Raw genomic sequence first — 22,862 nt, 5'->3', positions numbered from 1 at the left:
CAAGAAAATTAACTTCTCAATAATAATACAGCACACTGAAGCAAAATTCTGAATCGTAACCATAATAATGTTTGCAGAGCTTTGGTGTCAGGGAGATTAAATGTAGATTTCCAATATTGTACAACATTACAGTGCCCTGAAAAGGAAATTAATGCACTACTAACTACAAAATAACATAATAATAATATAGGTAGACAAATACGTATTAGTGTAATTTTTCTGTTATTGTTTGATATGAAAGTACAATTAAATTGCTGCTGTGAGATGATGTTGGTAGATAACTCACTGCTATTATTTTTGTAAATATTATTTTTTGGAAAATATTACATACAACATTAAAATCATTACTAAAACTTATAAACATTCTATTTCTGATATTAACTCAAATTTAGAAATACTAGAAATTAATACAGATGACAAAATTAAATATTTAGAAAAATATTACATATATAAATACAAACAAAATTTCAATTTGATAAACCACCAGTGTTTAATGGAGATGGTCTTATAAAAATTGTAACAGGTATTATTATACCTGCATATTATTATATGCAGTCGCATAAAATTAATATGCAATTTTCATTATTTTAGTATTTTTATTTCTAAATTTTTGTTATGCAATAATGGAATTATTTAAAAAATGACGGAGGATGTGGGATCCCACATAAGTACTTTCATGAAAAATTCGGTAAGATGCGTCTTATCTCACTATTCTGTACTAGGTGGTTTATTTCATAGAATTTAAATACATATATATTTAATATTTTGTTGTTAATAGGTAATCTGTAAGTTTTTAAACAAATACTTCATTTTCACGAACCTTGTGTTTAATTTCCTCTCCATTCCAGACAACATCATCTTCCCAATGCAACTGTGATACCATTAAAAATGTATCATCTGGAAATGAATTTTCATCATCCTCTTTCTCATCTTCTGATTTCTAAGGTTTGGAAAAATGTGAAACATTATACAAAGTTAACATGCATAATAAAATTTTATTTGTAAATTTACTGGCATATGAAAAATAAGTTACACTGAAATAAATTACTTAAAACTAAAGTTACCTTCATTTCATGCTATAATTTGATCAAGAATCCTAATTTACACAATATCCTAATATATACAGATTTATTTTTAAACTTTTAGTAATTATCAATAATTGAAATAAAAAGTCATCAGAGCAGCATCCTTTCACAAGAATTTTATACTAATCTTTTTTTTAATTCAACTATTTTTTTTTGTTCAAAAGTCCACTGATCATTTTAAATTTTCTCAGACTACATTATTCAAATATTTTGAGGAAAAATTAGAAGAAATTTTATTGTTAACACATAACAAGTATTAAAATGGGGGATTTTTGTTGATCACTCTCTACAAGCAGAATTCCACAAGCAGTAGTATTGATATATATATGTTTCGCCAACCAGTTTTCCAGCTACTGCACTGCCGGATCTGGATATGTCTATAGACAATGCAATTACTGCTACCAGCTTGCCAAACCTGACATAGTTACAGATATAGTACAATATTAAGTGTAAATGTATCAACAACATGTAGTCTGGAACCGACTCAGGTTGACCACTCTGATGTGTGGTTAACTGAAACTTGACTACCAAAGAACACTGATATCCTCAATCTAGCATTCAAATCCATACAAAGGCCACATAAAGGCATAACTGCCTTTACAAGTATTTGAACATTAGAACTGTTGACTTCAAAAATCAGCTGACTTTGCGATGATGAGTTTAATGATAAATATGAAAATGTTAAATATCAACATTACACACTACAACTTATTTCAGAATTTAAATTGGTTGTTTCAGTTTTAAACGGAAAGGATAATTTTCAACAACCTGAAATCAAAATATAATTGTTTAAAGTGGTTTCTTGTTATTGTAGTTTTGATTTTTTATTATATATCATGATATGCTAGGAATAGCTATAAAAACAAAGAGGAACAAACAACAATAAAACAAATAGAAAGAGCAAATCAAGATGAAAACTATTAAAAGAATAAGAAGTGAATAAAACTTAATGGCTGGGACATGAGTAATTAAATTAATATTCAATTCAGATAACAGAATTATCTGTTATAAAGATCATGTTAGGAATGAAAGGTGTTCTAATTCATGGATAATAAAAAGGAACTGCTCTAGGATTTGTCAAGAAAGATCAAGAAATACTATAGAAAAATCTTCAACAGAATAGCTTTACAAAGTAAAAATTCAATGAATAAAACACAAAGGGTAATAATACATAAAAATAAAAACTACACGATAAAACCACTCCGTTGATCTCTTGGCAGAGTGATAGCATCACAGCTTTTCATCTGGAGGTACCAAGATCGAATCCTGGCAGGCAAGGCATTTTTCGTAAGCTATAAATTTCCATTTTCACACTCCCACGTACAAGCTCGTTTGTAAGCTTCTGTGATGAATTATTTCATTAATCAATTTGGATCATAGTCATTTTGATCAACTCGCACACAATGCCCAAGAATGTTACATCACAAACAACAGAAATATACTAATATCATTAATGGTAATACTAACTATATGGTTAGCTATCATACAACTACCTGAGTAATTTAGCACAAAAGACCTTGGAAAGAGAATCACTTAAAATAAAATCATGCAGTGATATAGGAAACATGATAAGATCAAACTGAGATATCAAGAAAACAGAAAAGGAATGGATATAAAAGGGAGGTTTATGTAGTCTATTTGAAGAAGCCATCCAACATCAAGGAGTCTTTGTCATCCATCTCTGTCTTCCATTCAGAGGTTTCTGTAGTTTGCATTCAGGTCAGGCTTGGCAAATAAGTAACTTAATTTAAACTGAACATCTGAATAAGTTGAAGAATAATAAGAGAATTTTCCAATAAAACTAGCCTGAGTTTTTTCTTCAGTTTTAACAGAAAGAAGTTTATCCTTTGCCCCATCTTCAGAACAGACCTGCGAGAAAATATAAATTTTTTAAAGATAACCTCTAGTACATTTTGACTAAGAAGAAAATGAAGAAATAAAAAATAATTTACAGTTGAAAAAACCAATATACACAAACACATGCATGATGTCATTAACAAATTTACAGCTTTTTTTAAAAATAGAATTAAATCTAACTTACAAAAAAAAAATAAAACAATGAATTTAATTTCAATAAAATACATTTAGACAAAAATATTGCTTAATAGCTTACCTTTTCTTTTATTTTAAATCCGTAATTGAATCCTTCACCAGTTTCCGGGACATCAAGCATATCATACCAGACCTGTGCTGGACCAAATCTCCAATCAGCTACTTTTGGTCCCATATCAGAGTTATCACCATTCTCTTGAGTTTTATTCTGTATTTTATCTTCTTGTGGTTGAAGAAGTTTTTGCTGAAAGTTAAAAAGTAAATTTAGCTATTTGTTATGAGTAGCCATTATCCTAACAGTATGCTTCCCAATGGGGAGTTTTACTCTTTAAGACTTTAGGGGTTGGCATTCCCACAGCCCTAACCTATACACATACACCACATCACAAACACTGCACAAATTACAACATAAACCCTTACTCAGCAACATTTTACACTTGCATTCGGTGTTGTAACATTTTACAAAACATAACCGTAACCCAAGGTGGAAACTCATGTCGATGGGTGGATGGCTCTATGTAGTGAGTCTCAAACAATATTCTTTGGACATCAGAGTGAAGCCAGTTGTACACAGCCCTAGCTCTAGTATGTGCTCTTGATGGAGTGGTCATTGTACACAGCCCTAGCAATAGTATGTGCGTGGTCTGATGGAGTGGTTTGTTAAATTGCTGGTACTCATGTGAACTGAATGCCAATCCCAATAAAAAATCTTTTGGTGGTTGCTGGTCCACTTCAAAAACCAAAAAAAATTGTAAGTTTGGAAAGACTTCGACCGATGTTGTCGGCTGAAGATGTGTAGGGCGGCAAAGAGCCAAGTAATGTTAACAGAGAGTGCTAAGTTATTTAATGTAAGATTTCTTACAGCGAAATGTATGGAAGAAGGTAAATCCTTTTCTAGCGTTTCTCTCTTTTTAATAAATAAATGCATAGTAACAGCTTGCGGCTTACCAAAATCAATTAAAAAGCTTAGGATTGGAATAATAATAATAATTGAGGTGAATAATAATAAACAGAGCTGGAAGCTCGTAGCTCTTAGGTACGTAGGGAAGGATTAAGTGATAGTGGGACCACTTAACACACTAAGTTTCAGCAGGAGAGTGATTTTCTGCCGTGACGTAGCTGATATTGAACTATCAGGGACTTGACCAACGACTAATATGGGTAACACATTTAAAGGAGCTGAAGATAAAATGTCTAAAAATGCTGGTTATGCTGAGAGTACTATCTAATACTTGTTGGGGAGCTAATTGAGTATGTATATATCGCTTCTGCTGAGCTCTGCTTCATTCCTGCTTGGACTATGGTTGTGTGGCTTATTCTTCTGCATGGGCCACCGCTCTTAGTCCATCATTCATTATCCGGCTGCTAAAGAAGCGTTTTGTTCTAAGCAGAAAATGAAGAAATAAAAAATTATTTACAGTTGAAAAAACCAATATACACAAACACATACATGATGTCATTAACAAATTTACAGCTTTTTTTTTTAAATAAAATGAAATCTAACTTACAAAAAAAATAAAACAATGAATTTAATTTCAATAAAATACACTTAGACAAAAATATTGCTTTAAAGTAAGTCTTTAAGTCTACTAGTAAAGAATGGTGAGCGCTCTTTGTAATAGACAAAATCAATTGATCTGCTCCTATGTAGCTCCCACTAAAACATAACTAAATCATCCTAACTTTGATGCGGCATGTTATTTGATATGAGGAACAGCCAAGATCTACTGCCTCACTAGCCATCAGAGCTCATCGCCCATTCTTAACTCTAAATATATTACCACCACTACCTCCTGTTACTCAATGTAATTACTTGGTGGCCTTATCTCATGAATTTTGAGTCTTGGTCAGTATTAAAAAAAGGATACAAATCCTGTGATTTTATGTGAAAATTTTTTAATGTTGTAAATAGTGTGAATCCTGATGCCATTGTTTATACGTTTATGGCTCTAGACATGATAATTCTGTTGGTTGTGTTTTTGTGGTTGGCAATAGAACACACATGTCTGGCCTTCCCAACATCTGCAGTGTCTTCATTGTGGAGCTGTTTGCTATTAACAAGCCTTAATTATACTTAGCCCAACGTTCCAACATGTACTTGTGTGTACAGATTCCATGAGCAACTTACAGATGATTAGTGACATGTACTCCAAACACCCTTTTGTCTGTGATATGCAGTCTGTTATCTCTGAAATGACTCAGCATAACACAATTGTGAGATTCCATTGGATCCCTAGTCATATTGGAATTTCAGGCATTAAGTGTGCTGATCGTGGAGCACTCTTGTGTGGTGTAGTAATGTACACCACATTCTTGTACACTGTGTCTGCTATACGGTGTTGCAGCAATAGTTTAAACTACGGGCTAACATCCAAAATATCTTTGGTAACAATGTATTGATGTTATCTAATCTCTTACAATTTCTTAAAGCCATGCATCTGGATTCAAATATTAGATTAAAATTGTAATGTGTTTGCCTTTTTACAAATGGCAATTTTGTTGTTTTATGTTAGATTTTTAATATTGTAATTTTGGTTTTATTTCACACGTAGCATACCGCATAGGTATTTTATATCTATTTAATTTTTAAGGTAGATTTTAACTGTTAATTTTTGATTATTTACTATTGTAATATTGTGTCGAGTGCTGATAACATCACCTTGATGGGTGAAAAAAAAACAAACACAGTATGCTTATTAATTATTATTCTTCCCAATTAGTGTAATTTTTGAGTAGGTGTTTTTCAAAAACAACATTCCTGTGTAGATCAACCAATTTATTTTAAACTTTGCCTAAATTTCTGGATAGTATAAGTTTTTATTACAGTCATAAATATTGTTTTCAAAAAGTAACTATACACGTCATATAATAGACAACAATACATAACATTGATTTACTTTACAGTAGTTTGAAACAGTTTCCATGAACATAATATTTCTTCTTGTTCTCAAAAAGTCTCAAAATTTGTTCATATGGAATGTTATTAGTGAAATTGCAAATAATAGTTTGAAGTTCGTGGAGGATGTGGGGTTTCCTTGATAAACATTACTTTTTGCATAACCTCAAAATTAAAAATGTAGTGGGCTTAAAGTCATAATGAGTTGGCCACAAACCCTTAGAAATGATTTGATCTCCAAAAACTGCTTGCTAACTTCATGGACTGCCTGCCTGTAAGCGTGGTTGCACTAAACATTATTAATTTTTTTCTTGGTTAGTTCTCCTGCGAACTGGTGAATGATTTCATAATAACAAGTTGAATCTAATGTTTCTGTGTAGAATATTGGACTGAATACTCTTCTCCTGGATATTGCAATCCACACCCCAATCTTTTGAAGATTTAGAGAAATTTCACTTAAGACATATGATTAGATGACAGACCATAAACATGATTTCTGAGTATGCAAAATTATAATTGTAACCATGATAATTGTAACCATGCCCAGTCAGTATAGAAAACAGTATAAATATCATCAGTATTGTCCACTGAATTAGAAACTGTTCAAACCATTCACATTACTGAATTTGTTTTCCACATCTGAAACCAATAATTTTGAACCACTTTTACTTTATGAGTTAAGACTGAGCTTCTTATGAACTGCCTTGTGCTCAGTTGCAACACTTTTGTTTGTTTTTCTGTGAAGACTACTTTCATTAAGTACTGATGGTAGCTACTACTGATTAAGTACCTTGACGCATAATCCATTACTGATATTTGGCCAAATTTCTTGATTGTGCTCTTACATTACATCAATTAGGAACCAGTATACCTGAAAATCTAATGGAAAACTTTTCTTTCACTGCCTTTGTGTACTCACCATGCTCACAGAAGATGTATTCAACAAAAATTATTCATTGTTCTAAAGTTAAGACCATTCTGAGTCCACACAGAAATACACAGTTTCAATTGTTCAAACAAAAAAATTAACAACAAAGAACCAAACACAACTTCTCACTTCAAGGTTATCAGCCTGACTGAACTGTAGAAGCAAACAGCATACAATCCAGGATTACAAAATTTTGCAGAAAACATTTTAAAAAATGATAGCTATTTCAGTATCACTATCTATTTAACTTTTTTTTTCTAAAAAAAATAAAACATTTTAATATCTTGTTAAAATGGATTTACTGCCATGTTATAATATCAACTGTATAATTAAGTAGCAGCTGCAAAATGGTAATATATTCTGTTTTTGATCAGTTTTTATTTTACAATTTCATTGTGAAGTTACCTGTCTAAAAAAAAAAAATTATTAATGTAGGTATATTTATCACACTAGTAAATAAATAAATTAGCTGGATGTATATTACTAGATATAGTTAATATTAAGATTCAGACAATAGAGTAGCAGTTAAAATAGCACGTTTTACTTTCCCAGCTATAAAGATATATGCTGCTATAGCAATAACTGGAAAGTATATAGATTGGTAAATAATCTAAAAAAAATTGAACTTTTTTATGTTTTGTGTCTTGTTAAAAAAATTTAACAAAAAGAAAATAGATTTAAATAAATTATAAACAATCTGTGAAAGGATTTTTTTATTCCAATGCTTCGAGTTCAAACATCTATTTTTGTCAGATGGACATTTGTGTGTATGTTGGCCTACTTCTTATAATTCTGGATTTGATGGTATATGTAACTAATTTTCTTCAAACTTGGTAAACAAGTACTACCTTCAGGGGGTAACATTTCAACAATATATCGTAAGTGGTTCTTATTTTCATTTGTTCCAGAGTTATAGCCAAACAAAATTTTAATTAATGAAATATTTGGATCTTTCAAGGGGAAGGCAGATCGATTGGAATCAGACTTCATCTCATTTTTTATTTGATTTAAATATATTGATTTATTAATAATTATTAACCTGTGATTGTAAAAAAAAATTTATAATAAATAATTCAATAATAAAAAAAAAATGTAAAAATATCAGAAGTTATTAATGAAATAAAATTTTATGTACTTTTCATTTAAAAAAAATGTGTACATATAATTTAATAGGCATAAAAGGAAGTTATGTGTGTCTACATCAGATTTTTTAAACTTATTATCGCCTATTAGAGATTATTTTCTTAAAAATTATTTTTTTCTGAACGCTTCCTGTTGAGTACGGGGGAGGCCTTCCAAATGGAAAAAGGATTTTTCTACAATTTCAAATTTTTAATGCTCAAAACACATTTTGTTAACCAATAAAGTTACTAAAATTTGTTAATACCTCTTCCCTGATGGGGGAGCTCCCAAATTAAAAAAAAAGCATAGGCAGAAAGTTTTTCAAAAATAGATTGCATACCAGTAAGTCGGGAAAGTTAGGCAATTCATTGCCAGATTTTTTACCATGTAATTTGATTGAAGAGTTGGAGGAAGAAAGATTACCCAGTTTAAAGAAACATCACAGATACAGAACTAAAAAGTGTTCTTAATACTTGTAATTTTATATTTCACAGTTAACACAATTCACTTATATGCAATAGAGGAATAAAGATTTTAAATATTTTATAAGTATATAATCTTTTACAGATTTTTTTTTAGGGCAATAGTTATTAATGTATAATTTCAACAAAGAAAAAAGAACTGGAGTTTTAAGAATTAAATAATACAATTATTTATTTATTAACTCTGATGTTCTTGTTTTTTTATCCATTCTTTTATGAACTTCCCAGCAAACTCTACCAGTACCATAAATAAATTGAAAATAAATACTAATCACCAATTTTAAATGATATATATATATATATTTAAAAAATATATATATATATATATATATACATATATTTAAAAAAAAAATATATATATATATATATACATAATTTTTTAAAAAAACACTGGAAATATTATTACCACAAATTCTACATCATCTTTCAAACAAATTTCAGTAATAAAATATTATCATACTAAATTACATACCTCATCATCAGATGAAAGCAAATCTTCTGTAGGAGAAGGGCCATAGTTAAATGTCCAACCACGCTTTTTTGATTTATAACTCTCCTGATCAGAACCAGAATCAGATTGTTGAAGCTGTTGTTGTTGATTCAAATGTTTACGGCGTTTACGACGTTTTCTAACACTTCGCCAAATCTGTGGAAGACTACTCGGTTTGCCTGGACCAAATAATCGAGAAAATCGTAGTACCTATTTTAAAGTAAAATGTTATACTAATAAAGTCAGATTCATGTTTAGTTTAAACAAAAGTTTAGTTCTTTGAACAGCTAGTTTGTCAGTTGTTTTGCCATCTCGTACATGAATACAATCCTAGTAAAATGAATAGAACAATTTCAAACATGAATGATAATACTTTTACATGGCAGATAAATTAATACTTGTTAAGTACACAAAAGGGTAGATGAGTACAAGAAAGTGATTAAAAATAAATAATGAATTAAAATGATGAGAATTTATTTGAAAGATGATAATTTTCAATAAAAGAAAAGAAATGTAAGTATGATATTATTGTAGTAGGCGATCTACCACTGTAGTTAGTTAGCTCTTAAATGGTACCACTGAAGTAAGAAAATAAATAAAAAACTAACACGTCCCTAACTAACCTTGACTAGCGAGCGAAGGTTAAGTTTGGTTAGATTATATTTATAATTTCATTTATTTTTTTTCTATTTCAATATAGCATTTCAGTGGCACCATCTAAGAACTAACTAATTACAGTGGTAGGTCACCTACAACATTAATACCGTAAGTACTAATTTACAAATGATTGTAATCAACTGTAAACTACTAGCATACAGTAACATAAAAATAATAATCACATTATAGTAATAATTTTTAAAGGCATAATCTACTATTGATGATGCTGATAAATTTACTGATTCTCTTAATTATTATTACTACTCCTTTTTTCCCTCTCCTTTCTGGAACCGCTCTTGGAGCATTACCTCTGACTGGGGAAGTATACAGCCATCAGATGCCAGTATGCGGAGTGCCCATGACCTCATTGCACAAAGACGACCCCCACACGCTCGGGGGGGCTCTCTAAGCGTTCAGCTGCAGGCCTGTCCAGCCCAGCACCTTCCGGCGTCGAATTCCCTGTCAAGCTTCTTCTGAGGCATACACTTCCTTAACGTAGTCCTCTATAGCCTTCCATTCTAGGGGTTCTCTCATCATAATTCTCTGAATGTCTTCTGGATTAAACATGATCTCTGTGCCCAAAACTTCCAACATCTCTTGGCATTGATTCTCAAATCATGAACAACTAAAATAAGCATGTAAAGGGGTCTCCTATTCAGCATACATGGAACAAAGGTCTGTGTGGTTCAAACAGAATCTGTAAAAGTAAGCTCTATAGCCTCCATGGCCCACCAGTAACTGTGTTAAAAGAGTAACCCAATGAGCCAAGAGTCCTTCAGTACCAGCTTCTTATATCTCTGACAATGTGATGCGTCCACCACCCTTTCGCCTCACCTGCTTTACCAGATTCCTAGCAACTCCTCTTCTATGTAAGGAAATTCTCCACTTATTGACAGGAGATAGAGATCCCGATGCTCAAAGTCTCTTCCTTTTCTCAATCAGCAGACCAATAGGTAAAAGGCCAGGCACAACCTCGGCTGCCTCCTTAGAAACTGTGCGAAAAGCACAGATTATCCGTAAACAGCATCTCCTGAGTGAAGCCTCGAGTTGTCCTAAATATTTCACGTACTTAGTGATGCTCCCCCACAATTCAGCCCCATACAATACCATGATGTATGCAATGCCCGCCAGCAGTCTCCTCTGCAACTGGGTCAGGCCACTGCAGTTGGGCAAGAGACTGGCAACCAACATTGTCTTCTCCGCTTTGGCAGTCGCCTCGATGGCCTGTGTTCCAAACCAGAGCCTCATGTCAACCCAGACCCTGAGGTATTTAATCGTAGGTCTGGCTTCGATCCCTCTTCCCTCCAAGGTAAGTTTCAGCTTCAGGCGTCTCTTGAAGGAAATTGCCAACATCTCTGTTTTATCGGAGGCAAGCATAAAACCCACCCCCACCATCCACTCTTTGATGGCTTGATAAGAATTGCACATCTTAACTGTAGTCTTGTGAACTGTGCCAACCTCCACCGCCAAAGCGAGGTCATCCGCATTTACCCACCAGGGTCACCCCTGGCGGAAGGGATATATGGAAGATCCCATTATAAGACAACACGCAGATAGTCAGTTCGAGGACTAACTCCTGTAGTATTCCTCTGTATAGCTTATGCTCAGTTGTTGTTCCATCTTCCAGGCAGCAAAAAAGCCTATGCCCAGTTAGATATGACTTGATCATCTGTCAGAGGTACAGCAGAATTCTGCACACCACTAGCGACCCCATTATTGCAATGTGAGAAATGCAGTTGAATGCATTTTTCAAATCAAGGGCGACAAGGCCTCATGGCTCTCTCTGTAACCTGGCATACAGCGCCCACCACATCAATGATGGACCTCCCCTTTTGGAAGCTGTATTGGCTGGCAGAGAATCCGCCTACCCTCTCCACCACCTCGGATATTATGCGTTGGAGCACATGCTCCAACACTTTCGTTAGGGCGTCTATCATGGCCAACGGCCAGTATGAGGAGAGCAACAGCGGGTCCCTCCCCAGTTTGAGAACTAAAACCAGCTGCTGGCATCTCTACCTGTGGGGGAATACTCCCTCTGCGAGGCAAGCATTATATACCTCAAGAAATACATCTGGAGTGGCCCAAACCCCCATCCTTATCACCAAATTCGGCAACTGGTCCAGGTGTGCCCATTGATTATGCCTTGCACTTCTTGGGCATTCTGCGTAGCAGGGATCATGAGTCTCATCCTCCTTTACACCAATATAGTGTATGGCCTACCCCAAGGATCTGCCTCTAACTTCGCAATTAGCTCATTCCATGGTTTCTGTTTCGCCTCTTGAATGCATGATGCAAGGTCCTTTTTGGTCTTCTTATATTGGGCCACACATATATCCCTCAGGACAGGAAAACTAGCCCTAGTCATTTTCCTTCTGGCTGCTAAACACACCCGTCTCTTGTTGGCAATCTCTGATGACCACCAACCGGAAGGTCAAAAGCCCAAAATCCCAAAAATTTGAATTTTGGACTTTTCTTAACTGCAGTAATAAGCCCTCATTGAGAGCTTTTCAATGATGTATCATACGTGGTACATATTTTCATTGGTTCCAGTTATAACTAAATGAAATTTCAATTAATGAAATATCTGTATCTTATAAGGGGAAGGCACATCGGTTCAAATCAGACTTCATCTCCTTTTTTTTAATTTTTTTTTTTTAATTTAAATATATTGATTTAATAATAATTATTAACCTCTGATTGTAAAACTATTTTTACAATAAATAATAATTCAATAACAATAAAAATATATGAAAAAATATCAGACGTTATTAATAAAAAAAAATTTTGTTTTTTTCATTTGAAAAAATGTGTATATGTAATTTAATAGGCATACAAGTAAGTCAAGTGGTGTCCACATCAGATTCAGTGAAACATTTGATTATTTGTTATTGTTTTCATTTTGTTGATGGTAACATCATAATAATTTAAAAAACATAGTATTAGATATAAGACACATTTATTTAAAGAGTAATAAAGGGACTTTTACTGTATCCCAATATTTCAGGTAAGATTCTTGAATTAATTGTATACATATTTGATGTTAACAACTAATACTTTAGCAATTGTGTAACTGTCCACTTTATTAAAGAATTGGAGGATCGTATCTCACTTTCAAGTTTAAATGAAGTACAGCAAAAAATGTATATATATATTTAATAGGTGTACAATGAAGTCATGTATTGTCCTTATCAATTTTTTTATTTTATAATAAATTGTATATTTTTTAATGTGCCTTTGATCAAGGTTTTAACACAGTTTCCTTGAGTCACCCAGAGAAACTCTGTGTCAGTTCCTTTTTTTTATTTTATGGAGTAGCATATGTATCAATTCCAAACATTACAATATAATGTATTATTATATGTAAATCGGAATAAACGATTTATTCATGTAATTCTTTGTTCTAATTTCTTATATATTTGAAAAATCTTGAGTAAAATAAATTTTAAACTTAATTGTGACATCGTAAGTATAGATTTTTATTACTGGATTATTAATTTAATTGTTCCTGCGTTAGTATTATTATTTTTCTGCTGGCTAATAATAATTAACAAATTTTTACTGTCCTATTTATATTCTAATTTGTTTTTGTTGTTTTTCTTAATTCACTTTTTTCTGGTTGCGCTTTTTCTTTCTTTCTTTGTACAGATTTACTCTTAATTTATGTTGATACAAACATTATCTAATGTCAATGGTTTAAGTGAATTTTTTTAGAGGTAATAAAATTAATATTTAATACCAGAGTATAAAGAGTGCTAATAGAAATTTTTATCATTTTGGTACTTATTTGGTATTTTACCTTACATTGCCTTAACAGAAATATGGACCCAAAATTATGGAAATTGATTAAGATTAATTTTGACGGATGGTATAAAAGGTTAAGTAAGTTCTAGTTTGCTGAGTATGGCAATGTGTTCACTGGTCATCAATAAATTTAGTACATATTTTTGAGAAGTTCCAGGTAAATTAATGCTTCATTAAGTGATGCAATCCATGTCATGATGAATAGTGATATTGAAGAATTTTTTAAACACATATACACTCACAATTAAATTCACTTTTATTTGAAAACCCGTTATAATGATTACATTTAAAAAAATATATATAGATGTTTTGCCATTGAATAAATCAAAAGTTATATAATTTGTTCAACAATCAATAAACAGGTTTCTCGTGAAATCTGTATGATATTAACATTAATTTTCAATTTTAGTTTGGAAAAGGAGTATTTTTCTACTGGGTTGGAAATTGGTAAAGTAATTCTTATTTTTAAGTGTGGAGTAGAACCAGGGATTGAGAATTACATAACAATATCTTTAGTGTTAATTTCTTTAAACTTTTTAATTAGTTTACCGAAGTTGGATTAATAAATTTCTTAGAAAGTAATAAATTCTTTGCCGATTCGTAAAAAGGCTTTCTTTCCTGGCACAGAGCAGAATTTCACTGTTCAGCTACATAATAATTTAAATGATCCAGTATATAAAAGGGTTTCTGAATTTTTCCTTATGTAAGAAAAGTCTTTGATACTATAAATCATGATTTATTACTTAAAAAGTTGAAGATTGAGAATATAAAAAGGTTGCTATTGAGATGATTAAGATCATACCCTCTTCAAAAGGCAACAGTTTGTTGTGATAATAACAAAAGTGAGTCTAATTATGGTACATAATTTTAGGAACACTATGGTGTCCCACAATAGTTTGGTGCTGGAGCTGTTTTTGTTTTTAATCTATTTATGATTTATAGTACCCTTAGTTTAATAGTTTAATAAGTACTTCTGCTGATGTCCAACCATTATATATCGTGCTGCTGATGTTAAAACATTGAATGAATCTAAATAGGGTGATCTCAACAATCTAACTTTACAGACTCTAGTTGTATACTAGTTGTACTAGTTGTATAAACACAACTAAAATATCTTAACTAAATTTTTCTCTTTCTAATTCTTTCTCATTTCATGTTCCCTTGTGTTATCATAAAATTGATATGTGAGTGTTTCTTATAGCTGATATAATATTAAAAAGTGATATACATACATATCTGGGAATGTTTGTTGATGATTAATTGTTATCGTTCGATTACATAAGTATGTAGCATACACGGATAATATTTGCAAAAACTTATATATAATTTTTATTTGAAAAAAGTCTGTCCATTTTATGTTTTTAGAAATGCATACTTTGACTTTGTTCATGTTAAATTAAATTGTAATCTTGCAGTAGAGTATTTATCAAACCAATAGAAAATATAGCATAAATCTTTTCTTCCTGTGATGAGAGGAAAGTTGATTAAGACATAATCCCATCCAATTTTAATGGAATATAAAATTCTGCCACTTAAATATATATATATATATATATATATATATATATATATTTATTTAAGGTTTTACTTCTATTTTTCTTAATAACTGGTAATTTGGGGGCAACTGATGATGATGGAGGAAGAGTCCTTACTGGATATATCCATTTACAAAGCCTAATTCATCACTTTAAAAAAAAAAAAAGTATATATATATATATATATATATATATATACTTTTAGGACCAGAATTGTTCGAATGCTTTATCTTCTTCTATAAAATGTAGTAATAATATAAATGTTTTAAACAGCAAGTTAGAAAGTAATTACTCACTCTTGTTTTGAATTTAATAACTAAGTGTTCCAAGCATTCCTGCACTGATGTACTACTTTGGAAGCATTTTATAGTTGAAGGATAACTGAGCAACTACAGAAATAATAGATTGTAAAAACTTGTGCATATGGTTGAAAGCTTTTCGCCCTTTGCATGCAGTAACAGAAGGGATTAAATACGGAAATTATGATTTTAAATATTACATTTATTATTTTTCTATTTTTAAGTGGCTGAAAATTTACTGTAAATCTGTAAACAACTTCATTGTATTAATATTGTAAATGCTTGCTAATATTTGTAAATATTTATTAATATTTAAATTAATTTTTGAAATCATTAGTACAGACTTGAATGGTTTTGTACACTTTATTATTACCTTAATTAAATATTAACTCTAAATTTTAGCACATTTGTTATATTCTATTCCTTCAAATTTTGCTTTGTGTATTCTAACTTTTGTCTTAATCCTAGAGTTATTATCTTCTGTAATAAATTAAAAATAAAACTGCATCTAGTATTGAAACAGCAGTTAACTAACTGGGACCAATGATTTCTACCTACTTCAACATCTCGACTTATTTCTACACACTGTTTCCTACCTGTATGATATTATTTAAACCGCCAATTGGCTACTCTAATTTATGCATTTCTATAAATTTCTTTTTTTCTGCACCCACGTTGTACTGAACTTACTTTAGTTTCATTAGGAAATTTGCTAGAAAGAGCAATCTCCAGTTACGAGCTGGATCTTACTTTGAACATACATATATTTCATACCGATTCAAAATCAATGCCATCTGTAATACCATGCTAAAGGGATTAAGTTGCCATTTTGAAAAAAAAAAACTATCACCTAAAGAGTATTTAAAGTTAATTAATAAGTACTTTATATATATATCTTCCTTATGAAAGTTTATCATGCTGATTTAGAAATGCCACGGTGGTTCAGAAAGTTCTCAGCCCGCACAAAGTTGGGTAAAGTATGACGGCTGTGGTATTTATCAAGTATGATCTTTTTTTTGTTTGTATGCTGCAAAGTTTCAGAAGCAAGTGTTTAGTTGCTCTTTTATAGCGATTAAGTAAACGAAACAAGTTTTGACAGTTTCTAAAATTTGAAGTTTAAGCTCTTATACAATAAGAGCTTTAAAAGATTTTAGCCTACTGGACACACAAAAAGTTAGATTACACTTTACGGTTAGATTAAATCTTCTTCTTCATTTTCAATGGTAAAAAAGTGGGCTGCTACATTTAAACATGGTTAGGTTGTACATTCATTCAAGCTGATGAACACTAGGGCTACAGCTAGAATTGAATATTAACTACAGTACTCTAATAATGAGCTTTCTTAAACATCTCATAATCAGAAGTATAATACACATATAAATTTAAAATTACTTATTTTTGTCATTACCTTATCAACACGAAAGTCAGGAAATAATTCACGAACATCAACATCAGCATATTTTGATGGTAACATTGCAGCTAAAGGAGTCTCTAATTTACGTTTTCTCATCTCCTCTTCAGATACATAATTGTTAATATTACCATTATCTTTATCGCTCAATGGAGGTGGTGGAGGCATAAGCTGAGAATCATTTTTAAAAGAAGTTGGTCCTTCATCATCAGCATCATAATCGGTAGTATCATCCTCTCTTTTAATAGCAGATTGTTCTTGAAATTCATCAGCCAGTTCATTAATATCAGAATAATCAATAGCCGATGGTGATTTAATAGCATATCCTTCATCATCTTCATCATCATCATCATCGTCATCATCATCATCATCATCATCGTCTTCATTATTTTCTTGTTTTATATTTATATCACCATTCTCAATAGTACCTAAATTGTTCGACTGATTATTTTTACATTCTGATTCATCTAATAGTTCATTTATTAATGAATTCAAACCTAATCTTTCTAAGGAAACTAAACTTCTTTTCGATTCACTATCTAAAATATCATCATTTACCAACTCTCCAGATTCATCAATATTTCCAAATAAAATATTGGCTAAATATTTACAAGATTCTTTCCCTTCCTCTTCATCAGCCATTATTTTTCATTTAATCTAAAAAAAAATAAATAAGAAATGTGTTAATATTTTCTTTTACATAGATCACACTTTTATGTGGATTTACATACTGTCTCATTCTGGTAGAAAATTCATTATAAAGTGAAACTTTGTAATGTCATGCAGATAACTAAAATCTTCATAGCATTTCCAAAGTTTTCACTTACATATATAATACTTTATAAAAAATTGTTTTGGTCAGAAACAATATATCTGTTTATCCACACACATCAACAGGCTGAAGCCCAGAAACATTATTTTTTTAATAATTTAAATATTCATTTATTTAAATAATTAATGAAAAATGAATTTCTAAGCGAGTGAAAAATGCCATGTTATCAAATTTTGAGGTATCTCATGTTTCATTATTGAATGTATATATCATTGAATTGGATTTTAACTGGATTTAATTAAATTTACTTTAAAATGTCAGTCAGGTAACCCACAGGACTTTTCATCGCACTCACGAGAGGGATTTGCCACTCGGTTGGGAAGAACAACAAGGAAGGCTTCTTGTGATACTTTATGGAGCACCAGACGGGGAGTGATTGTTAAAACGTGTGGCACGCACACCTCCATGGGAGAAAGTGGGGAAGGAGACATGTGATTGAGAATACTCACCCTTGTCTCCGGAACCCAGGAGAGGGACTGAGACACAAGATACTTGCTCTCCCACACTGCTGAGAGGTCATACATCAATATCAGCGACGGAGGAGACCAAAGCAGGTGGAGGTCGTAAGGTGGAACAGGAAAGAGCCGTTAGGGGTCGATTATGATCTGAGAGGACCAGCACATCATGTAGCTACTCGCCCTCAGTCTACTCCTCGGAGGATGACGTTTCAGGAAACGTCCCTGCCTCTAGTGAAATCAAAAAGGAAAATTATTTTGTAGAAAAAATCAAACAGAGTAATAAACACCCTACATCATGCTCTCCACCATTGAAAGGTCACAAATGGAAGCAACAGGCGATTGGAGGAGGTTCCATGGAATCTGACAGGGAGTCCAGAGCTCGTTTAACCAGGGCAGCTGATCGAGGCCACACGACACCATGAAGCAAGGAGTGTCCAGCATTAGAGGGCCCTGCAATCTTCCCTGCTCTCTTAGAGGGCCCTGCTCTCTTAGTTAATTGAGACAGTGAGCAGAAACTGGCCAAGCAGTGTGATGGCATGAGTGAAACACATCATGGAAGGCTAGGCTGTGGAGGCAGATGTGTGCCAATTCGTTGATCTAGCTTCAGTTAAATCCAGTGGTGGTCAGGGGATGTATTGCGGTGTCGCTGCTGGAGACGTTTGGAAGATAGTTCCAGGTTTCTTGAGCGAGATATGACTAAACTGCCCTCATGGCGCTTTACTGTTTTCTTTAACTCCGAGGTCAGGGAAGTTGCATTTCTACAGATGATATTGAGAGCCCTAAGAGGCATTGAACAAGAAACATCTACGGCTACATTCATCTTGCCACGCAACGAGTTTGGACGATGTGTGGAACAGTTAGTCCTGTATTTATTTGGAGTCAAGGTGGTAGAACTTGGAGGCACCACTGGGAAACGGGATACAGTGACTCCATCTACTCGGCGTTCTACCCCGGATGAAGTGGAGAGTGGCACAGTGGTTGTGCGGGCCTCTGGGCAATTGTACGCCAATTTAGAAAAAACAGTTAAACAATCAGTAGTGGGCCAAGAAGTTGAAGACATCCAACCCGTAAGACAAAGCAATGGCGGAGGGTTGTGCATTAGAGGGAGAGGTGCGGAGAAGGCTGCTGCCTTGATGAGGGTAATTCGAGATAATGCATCAGATTTGAAGATTGACCTAAAATCGAAGGACAACAGGGGCTCGTTAGTGCACATTTCTGATACTGAAAATGATGTGACCGAGGCTGAGGTTGCAACAGCACTAAGGAAGCGATCGGGGCGGACATAGAGGTATGGTATGGCCAAGCAACTAGTAGCATGACAAGTAAGGATCGGGTGGGTGCATGGTAGAGTCCGGGTACGTGACCCGGAGGAGAAGTGCTTTAGATGTCTTGGGCCTGCACCAATTAAAGTACCAGACCGCACCAATTTGTGTTTCAACTGTAGCCAGGAAGAGTACAAAAGGACCCAGTGTACCTGCCCAAGAAGTTGTGCGATTTGTAGTTCGGGGGGCCACATGATGGACGATTGTACAGCACGAAAATTGATTCTTGCAGCTGAACATAGGCAGAAGTAGGCGCTCGCTCGATGTTTGTTGGGAGGTGGCCCTCCAACATTCCACTGAAGTTGTTCTTCTTTTCGAGCCACCAGCCTCGGTTATTGCAGGCTCTATATGGCTGTTGGGACACCTTATCAACTGCAGCGATTGGTTTTGTTAAGACTGGCGTACCGGTAGTGGCCATTGGCTCAGGAAAAGGCTTTGTATGAGCGAACACAGGAGTTCTAACAGTTTTTTCCTGTTACTGCTTCCTGAATACTGGTACCAAAGGATTTCTGTCGTTTCTGGATGGTATGTTCATGAAGCTCCACCGCCATCGAGCCGAAATTCTGGTAGTTGCCGGAGATTTTAATGCGAAAGCAACTGATTTTGCTGGGTCTGTCACTGACATCAGGGGCCGACATCTCAGGGAGAGAACGGCGGCTATTGGGCTGGTATGGTTGGAACGAGTAAGTTACAACGTTTATGAGAAGGTCATGTTCTTCTTCCACCATAGACCTGACTTTTGTGACGGGTAACAGGGTACGCGACTTTAAAACCTGGGAAGTTTTGGACGCATAATCGATGCCTGATCATCTATTCTCGAATTCGCAATTCAGTTCTCCATGGGAGTGTTAAGGACAGACAGAAAGATCATCTCCAGGCGGGGGGATACATTCGGTTTGGGGAAATTATCCAAGCTCGACTTACTAATACCCTGTCGCATGTGGAACTGGTGGCGGTTATTCAGAGGGCATGCCCGGCAGCAGGTGTATTTATCAACTGCAACCCCTCTCGTCATGCCTACTGGTAGAAAGATAGGATCTCCCGTCTCAGACGAGAAACAAGGGCAGCTAGACGATCCTTCCAGCGGACTATGAGGAGGGGCTCAGAGGACGCTCAGCTCCTAGCCCGACGTAATTTCATGGTGAAAATAGCGGCGTACAAGGCAGAAATTAAAGAGGCCAAGAACAAATGCTGGAGAGACCTTTGTCGACCCAGATCCTTGGGGCAAGGGATTTCGGATTGTGGCGGGCAAACTTGGGAAGAGAGCTCCAGTCCTTACAGAACAACAAGTTGAGGAGACTGTGCGGGAATTATTCCCGAGTGACGACGACCCTCCGAGAAAAAAGATAGTAATTGATACCTCTTCTCTATTCCGCATGGAGGAATTGCTGTTGGCTAGTAAGAAATTGAAGCCACGAACAAGCCCGGGATCAGATAGAATTCCCACAGAGGTTGTGCGCATTTTAGTGGAGAAACCCCCGGGAGAACTTCTCAACATCATGAATGGTCCGATCATATCCCGCGGGAATGGAAGGTATCCCGCTTGATTTTACTGCGGAAGCCGGATCGTCAACTCGCCAACGGTTACCAGCCGATTTGCTTGACTAACCCGTGCAAATTACTAGAAAAACTGATTGACGCAAGACTGAAAAATGACATCGACCTTCACGGAAGATTCTCCGAGAATCAATACGGCTTCCGTAAGAGATCAGCCCCCGATGCGGTATATTGTCTAGTTACAGAGGCGGCGTTCTTGATATCAGAAATGCGTTCAATATGATACGATGGGGAGCCGTGTTTGAGGCCCTGCGGGAGAAGCGGATCGACAGTGAAATACGGAGACTTATTCAACGGTGATTCGAGGATAGGCATCTGACGTACAAATGCACGGACACCCAACTCCGATTCCCAGTTATGTGTAGGGTGCCACAGGGATCGGTAATTAGCCCAACATTGTGGAACATAGGGTTTGATGGTGTACTTCGATTACAATACCCAGCGGGAGTCATGTCAGTAGCCCTTGCAGATGACCTTACACTCGTAGTTTCGGCGAAAGACGGAAACGAGGTAGTTGCAATTGCCAACGAGGCTATTAGAACAGTAGTGTTGGCTATAGAGTAGAGGACTTTCTATATCTTCAGACGAAACATCATTTGTATGTATGGCCGGCAGACGCCCCCTACCTCCGCTGCAGATCAAGGTTGGATACACGTTTGTTTCCAAAGTAGTAGTACGGAAATAGGGGTACGGCGTCAGGAAGTGACGTCATTCCAAAATGGCGGCCGTCCGCCATCTTGGAAACGTCACTTCTGACGTCACTAATTCAAGATGGCGGTGGTCGGCCATCTTGGATTGTGACGTCATTGGCGCCGGTGCCCCGTCAATGTTGCCTACTTGATTTATTTTGTGTCGAGAGTCCGTCAGTGTTGCCAACTTGATTTAATTTGTGTTGGCAATGTTATATATTGAAGTAATATTTCAAAGGTTGGTAGCACTGTTGTGTGGCGGTTGGTTTGAATTAAATAAATAATATTTAAAGTGAAAAAAAATTCTGTCGGCTAGAGGATTCGAACCCGGTCATGACGGGACGCGACCGACTGACGCCTTAAACCAATCGGCTGCGATGACTCCCTGATGTAATGAGTGAAAAATGTTCTACGTAAGCTGTGAATTTTAACGTCACATGAGTCTGTACACACACACACACACACACACACACACACACATACATATATACACACAAGTGAATAAAAAAAAAATTAGATGTACCACGAGGATGATCCTGGTCGTCCAGGCGATGGCGTCGGGAGGCGTTACCGCGAAGGAGAGAGGTTCTCGTCGTGGATCGTGCACCGGGAGGCGGTGGCGGCGGTGTCTGCTGCGCGTGTGTTTGCGTGCGTGCGTCAGCGGATTGACGCAGATGTTTTTACCGTGCGAGATGCGGCGCTCGACTGAAGAATTGTGGGACCGACGTGGTCTAAAGTTGTCCGGTTGACCAATCGCAGCGTTGGAATTCGAATCGGCGCATGCGCACTAGCCGTTAGTGCGTACGTGCGAACCGGATCGTCGTCTCTAATAAGGGCGGATGCGATAAAGAATTTTTTTTTATAATTATCGGGTCACTAATACAAAAGTGTCTTGAGTTGTAACCGGCTAAATCCAGTTGTGTTTGTATATAAGTGAAAACATTTGTGTGATTTCATCATTCGCAATCTGTTATTGAAAGTGAATACATCGATCGCAGAGAGATCATTTGATTTCATCATTCGCAATCTGTTGTTGAAAGTGAATACATCGATCGCAGAGAGATCATTATATTTTCATCTTAATTAGCAAGGTAAGTTTTCCTTAAATTAAATTTAAAAAAATACAATTAAAAGAATACGATATAAATTTAAAAAATAAATACTAATGGGACAGTATGGTATTATCAAATAACTTTCAATCAAATCAAATAAATTATTTAATTAAATTTTAAAAAAAAATACAATA

General features: G+C 34.7%; 1 protein-coding gene across 4 annotated transcripts in view; it reads right to left on the bottom strand.

Annotated features, from left to right (window-relative positions):
• Taf1 (TATA-box binding protein associated factor 1) overlaps positions 1 to 22,862 on the bottom strand; it is a 141,902-nt gene that overhangs the window by 88,917 nt on the left and 30,123 nt on the right. For 3 of the 4 annotated variants that reach the window (XM_075372406.1, XM_075372405.1, XM_075372407.1), the window contains exons 2-5: positions 16,756 to 17,415; positions 9,038 to 9,265; positions 3,199 to 3,381; positions 821 to 940 (exon numbers count right to left, since the gene is read on the bottom strand). In XM_075372406.1, coding sequence (XP_075228521.1) covers positions 821 to 940; positions 3,199 to 3,381; positions 9,038 to 9,265; positions 16,756 to 17,400 — 1,176 coding nt within the window. In that variant the 5' untranslated portion in view covers positions 17,401 to 17,415. Of the gene's footprint in view, positions 1 to 820; positions 946 to 2,896; positions 2,957 to 3,198; positions 3,382 to 9,037; positions 9,266 to 16,755; positions 17,416 to 22,862 lie in introns of those variants that run through there. The other variant, XM_075372408.1, reaches the window with a different exon arrangement.

The sequence above is a fragment of the Lycorma delicatula genome, chromosome 8 (assembly GCF_047948215.1).
Source record: "Lycorma delicatula isolate Av1 chromosome 8, ASM4794821v1, whole genome shotgun sequence".
NCBI classification, from domain to species: domain Eukaryota; kingdom Metazoa; phylum Arthropoda; class Insecta; order Hemiptera; family Fulgoridae; genus Lycorma; species Lycorma delicatula.
The sequence above is the reverse complement of the archived record's forward strand: the minus strand, read 5'-3'. Positions and strand labels throughout refer to the sequence as shown.